The following is a 6,000-nucleotide window of genomic DNA, read 5'->3' on the forward strand; positions in this document are numbered from 1 at the left end:
AACTCTTTTGGTTTTATAATTTTGAAGATCAATTATTACAATTCCCAGAATGCCCTACACATTTGACATGACAAACCCAATCTGGTGAATCTTTAAATTGAGTGTTAGATATAAAAACATGTTTTATTATTGTAAATATAATTGATCAATATTAAAATTGTAATTACATTAAATATATTAATTAAATTATTATTTAAGCGTATTGTGGCTGTTTTATCATATTCTGGTGCTTCTTTTCAACACCAAATAAGACCTAAAGTATCTGATTTGGATGATTTCCTATTTTAGTTTTATTTTAGAAGGCAATTGGTGTCATCAGTAATTGCTCGTACTAATCATGACAATGCAGCTCTGCTGATATCGTAGAAACATCCTATCTTATGCTAGATTTTCCAGCCTCGTTCATTCATGTAGATCATTTGTGATTTTCTTTTATCTTTCGTTTGATCTTCCTCATTCTAAGATGACTTTCTCACACACGTTAAATAATTTGATGTGACCAAAATATCCCAATTTCTGCATTTTCACGAATTTGCACAGCCAGTATGGTTATACATTTAGCTCCTTTGAAATTTACAAGTTTTCGTGATCTGCCACCCATGGATCTCAGAAAATATTTTGGTAACATTTCAGCTGATATTAAAGTATGCAGGATGGCGATGTTTGAAACAAAAATGCATTGATGCGAGAAAGGGAATATGATTAACATTTCAGTAATGTTTGTGAATAAAAAATCTTGGCTGTGTTTGTCCTGCTCAGCTGCTGCAGCAGACTGGAGGTGCCAGGGGAACGTTGCCTCGAGCCATTGTCAGGATTCTCAACTCCCAGGCCTGTCATGGTGAGAATAGACAAATACTAGCCTGCTCTCTTGTACAAACAATTGAAAGGGCTGTGTATAATATAAAAAAATCCTGCATGATGATTATTTTTTGACGTGTTTTTATACGCCTGCATGATGTCATTAATTTTGACAGATTAACCTGCTTCATTGGGCAAAAAAATAACATTTTATGTTGTCGACAGGTGCTGTGAAGTTTGGGGACAAGCTCTCCTGGGATGAGTGTGCAAGTTTGATGCGTGATCTAGCCAAGTGTCAGCTGCCCTTTCAGTGTGCCCATGGACGTCCGGCCATGATGCCCTTAGCCAATCTTCACCATCTGCCTGTAGTGTGCAACATGCAGGTGATTATCAAAGATGATTTAATTCTGCATATGTTTAAGTTTGCTGTTTATATCTTTTATAAAAAAAATATACAAATATACATTTCTATGACACATACTTTTGACATCTGTACTGTTAAATCTACATGAAATTACCATTAAAATAAAAAAAATTCACGTTACATTTAATATGGATGTCATCCATATGGTGTTTTTACTGAAAATATAATTTAACCCAAAACAGTAACTTTATGTTGAATAAACTCAATATTAAAATTCCACCAGATGGCAGCCTTCACTGCTGTAATGAGTTTTGCAACATTATCCCCCTTTAAAAACCCCATAAAAACAATATAGTTGGCAAATCTCATGTATATTTAAAATAAAAAAACTGCATCATCATAAAAGTAAATTTTAACATCAATAACATTTACCAATTTATTTATCTTGACAGAAACCGTGCAAGCCAAATCTATCAGGACTAAGAAAACAGATTGGATTACCAAAGAGTGTCATGACGAAAGACTAAATTTCATTATTTGCATAATGAGATATCGATCATTTGTATGAAAGCAGCACTTTTGTGTGTTATTTTTGGTATTTGTGGGAATACAGTGCAATACAGTATTATATTAAGATTAAAGAATGGAAAAAATATATTCATTTAGAGAAAAGCACTTGTTGATATTTAGTGGTATGAATTGATTATGTAAATACTGTCTGCAATTATTACTTTCTAATTTTAAAGAATGTATATTTCCAGTGATTGAATATTCATATTTTGCTTTTTTATTATCAAACTAATTTAAAATAACCCGAGTAGCTAGTACTATTTGCTGAACTCATGGAGTGTTGAGAATAAGTTTTTGGAAAGGTAATGATTTCACTGTCATAAGTTATACCTCCAATAAAAAAAAATACTTTCATATTGTGCGTATTTACAGTATACACTTCCATGTACTTATAATCTTTTGTTGACGAGTTGTGTTAAGGGTTATTTTGTTTTTTGTAGTTATATTGCACATACAATGTAAAAAAATAATTCAAAACATGGTACATGTGAGACTTTTCAGGTATATTGAAAATTAGTTATGAAACACATTTCACCAACTCTCCAAAAACCCTTGTACAGTATTTTGTTATCATTGAATCAGGATTCACATTTTTCTACCAGAATTTAACTCTGCAACGTTGACGTTCGACCTGGAAATGTCACCCTTGTTTTGATACGAGCGTTTCTACTGTATACGTAAACTTTGTGTGTTTGTGTACCACAAGAGTTCAAATAAAATTGCGTCAAAAGTCTGGAAATATTTTCTACACTAAAAATATCCTGTCGTTTCTGAAACAGTATTGGTGAATTAGCTATGCTGTCTACACAATTCACTGCATTAATTTCTATTGTGGGGTGAATGGTACGGGTACAGTGGTGGGTGCAGTTGTCAGTGCTATGTACCCGGTGACCTGAGTTTAATTTGTGGCAATAGCTAACTTAAGTGGCGAGTGAGCTTAGTCATGTGTTCCCCACCACACACTTGATTAACCTGCACTGACCATCGTGGCAAATTATAGTCAAACAGCGCATATGATGTGTGGTGGCCTTCATCCAGCAGTAGGTTAACAAACGGCTTTAAACATGTATTTAATTATTCACGACACATTGCATTTTACATGAATTAAAGGAAATTCCAAGATCGTGCAAATTGTCAGTGTATTGTAAATTAATAAGCAGTTTGGGTGAATAAGCTGTTGACACAGATTCAAGTGCTGGCTACAACTTGATGTCATATTTTCAGTGAAAGCCCTTTCAGGTCCATATGTAAGTGCAATTGGATATGAAATATTGCAAATATATGATTTATTCTCAGTGTTTGGCCATGTCAGCAAATCGGATAGGTATGACAGTACCAGCTGCTGGCATATCTCGGGTTAATTGAAATGGTGCTTTGTCATTGTAAACTGCCTACTGTGACATTTTTTGGCATGAGCCAACAGGGAAATGGGAGTATACTGGCATATGTTCACTGCTGGTTGAAATGGCAGTTTAAATATATTGGTGGAATTGCATGCACTGAATTTACCTTTAATACAGTACTCGACGTGCATTTTGCTTTTTTGGCGCATATTACAGCAATGCAAATGGGGAATAACTTAATGCAAGTCGACGTAAATAAGCCAGCTTTAAATATAAAAATTAAATGGAATGGGATTTTTTTTTTATTTGAAACCAATCAGTGTTAAATTACTAAGAGAGTAAGAAAGCTTTGATTATTTAAAAAAAATGCAAGAGAGCCTTAATTTAACTGAAAGACATGAATACGAACATATATTTAGGTCATAAAGGCTATAGAAAGCTTTTAGGTGCTGAGCGGTATGTACCCATTTTTATATAATTGTAGGCATATTGCATTGCATTGTTCAGATGCCATCAGTATACAGTCGAGATAAATGTACATGAACTGTACATATACACCAGTTTGTGAATAAAATTGGTCTTTTTATTATTACACGCTTTTATTTAACTCACTTCGTCTGTTGTATCTTCAAAAAATAAATCTTGGGGATGTTGAAGAAGGGGAGGGGCGATGGGGGAAGGAGGCAGGGGGAGGGGCAGCTCGGACAGTACATTTCATTAAAGCGTGTTTTAACAAAAAGTATTTTTAAATATTTTATTTTTACATTTCAAACTCGACTACAATTTTGAGTAAGGTATATCATCGATAAGCACATTGGGAGTCTTGTATCACATGCACCCCTGCTTCCAAAATAAGTACAAGCTTGTAACATGACACGCTTTTGTGACCGTGCATTTCAAGTCGATTTTGGATGTACTTGGCTTGAAATATTACGATTACTGCATTTCTCTATGTCAAGGCAACAAATCTGATAGATTAATTGGTCGTACATAAATGGCTGCATTCCATCCGGTATTTCGATACGATTACTTACGATAATAGAAGCAGAACATTTTACATTATACGTTTACTTGCACAGCGTTTGCATTTGCAAATACAAAATGTCACTCGTTAAAATAAACTTTTAAAAAAATCCGAACTGAATTTTTATTTCTCAACGTGCAGAGGCGTTTTCTCGGGGGTTATACAAAAACGTCCGTGTACAATGTGTTGAAATTGAAGGCCATCAGGTGGCATTTACTGTCAACCAGTTGCACTTATTCCGAATTCACGCATCACAGATTGCTCGCCCGATTGCTTCCTCTCTCGTGTATGTTATTCACCTCATCTCCACCGTCACATTCATACGTCGTGCCGTTCTTAATTCTGTGTCAAGTGCCTTAGTTAAGGCGCTATATAAATTTCGTTAAGATATGCATTTTCTGACCACACAATGGTCAACCTATGCAGTCACATTTCCTTTGTCCACTTTCTCTTGACACCCCAGGTCAAGTTTCAGATTGAAAACTGCTCCAATTAATGATTTTTTAAATGAGATAATGGTATACAATACTTTTATCCAATAATATTGTACTCTTTAGCATAACTCGGTGGTTTAGCGAGTACCACCGAGTTTTCTATTTGGTCTGACAGCGTGAGTGGTATATGCGCTTTCAAAATTAAATTACTTGGAGGTACTGGGTTGGCAGTGGTGGCACAGTTAACTAAACACTTTGTCAGTAAGTATGCCTTAAAAGGAACAAATATTTAATCGGCCACGTTTTTGGACAACATCCCCTCATACATAACATTTTATGTTTTCCCATTAAAGGAAGCGTTATTGACGAATGTGTTGAGGTTGTTTCTGTTAATTGTGCACGTTAAGGCACGCTTACAAAATACGCATGAAAGCGCAAATGTAAGCGGCACAGGGCGAATTTAACAACCAGTAAAGCCATCTCGCTGAAGACATTAAACAAGTAGTATAATTTAACGCGTTATTAGTGTACAGTGGATGAGAGGCACGTGCAATTTCTATAACTATCTGGAAATATGCCCCGGAAACCACAACGAACTCTTCATTTTTATTCTTGGTTCTTTCTCTCCCCCCTCCTCCGTTCCGAGCATAGATGAATGAACTCGTCCGTCTGAACAACCGCAAGTCGCTGTCCGTGGTGCTGACATACTCTTAGGGTTTTTTTGGTAAAGTCACGTAGGTAAAAAAGAATACAAATAAAATAATAATAAATGAAAATAAATCAATTAAATCACGAAGTTTCGGAGGCAACACTAGCTATCTTCATCAGGTGTAAAAAAGGGCACAGCAAAATAACTGTAGCGAGAGTTATTTGTGGTGAGACATTATATCGGGTAAGGAGAGGGGGAGGAGCCAATGAAGACGGGTGCGGGATGGGGGGGGGGCTAACGTAAAGAAAGAAAACTGACACTTAAAAAAAAAAATCTTGCTGTGATTTTCACACCTGATGATGATTGCTTGTGTTGCAATCAAAACGTCGTGATAATTGTATTAGTTTATTTTTATTATTTTATTATTTCCCTTCTACGTGACTTTACCGAAAGAACTAATAGTATGAATCCCTGCAGTCGCGAAAGCTTTAAATCGAAATTTAACTCTTCATTTAACCAGATAAATGATGGTCCTGTATTACATTAGCTGTCAGCCCACACGGTTTACCCGTATCCTTGTACGGGGAAATTGAGTTTTCTTGTCCATACGCGTAAAGCCGTTTCAATACGAACAACACAATCATTGTCTTATTTGTTTGTGTTTCTCCCTTGTGGGGGACTTTGTAGGACGAACGTTGAGATTAATAAAGGGGCACGGGGTGACTAATAAGGTCTGAATAGGTCTGTAATAAGGTAGGGCAGTGATAACGGGTTGCAAAGATATTTCTTGGCTGTGCGTTTGACCTCCGGACTGTTAT

General features: G+C 35.8%; 1 protein-coding gene across 2 annotated transcripts in view; it reads left to right on the forward strand.

Moving 5' to 3' along the window:
- Positions 1-2,465, forward strand: part of MLH3 (mutL homolog 3) — a 36,822-nt gene extending 34,357 nt beyond the window's left edge. For both annotated transcript variants that reach the window (XM_078596252.1, XM_078596253.1), the window contains exons 12-14: positions 760-838; positions 1,024-1,181; positions 1,615-2,465. In XM_078596252.1, the coding sequence (XP_078452378.1) occupies positions 760-838; positions 1,024-1,181; positions 1,615-1,689 (312 nt within the window). In that variant the 3' untranslated portion in view covers positions 1,690-2,465. The remainder of the gene's footprint in view (positions 1-759; positions 839-1,023; positions 1,182-1,614) is intronic.
- The last annotated feature ends 3,535 nt before the right edge of the window (positions 2,466-6,000 follow it).

Source organism: Lampetra planeri, chromosome 7, assembly GCF_965212315.1.
Source record: "Lampetra planeri chromosome 7, kcLamPlan1.2.h2, whole genome shotgun sequence".
Taxonomy (NCBI): Eukaryota; Metazoa; Chordata; class Hyperoartia; order Petromyzontiformes; family Petromyzontidae; genus Lampetra; species Lampetra planeri.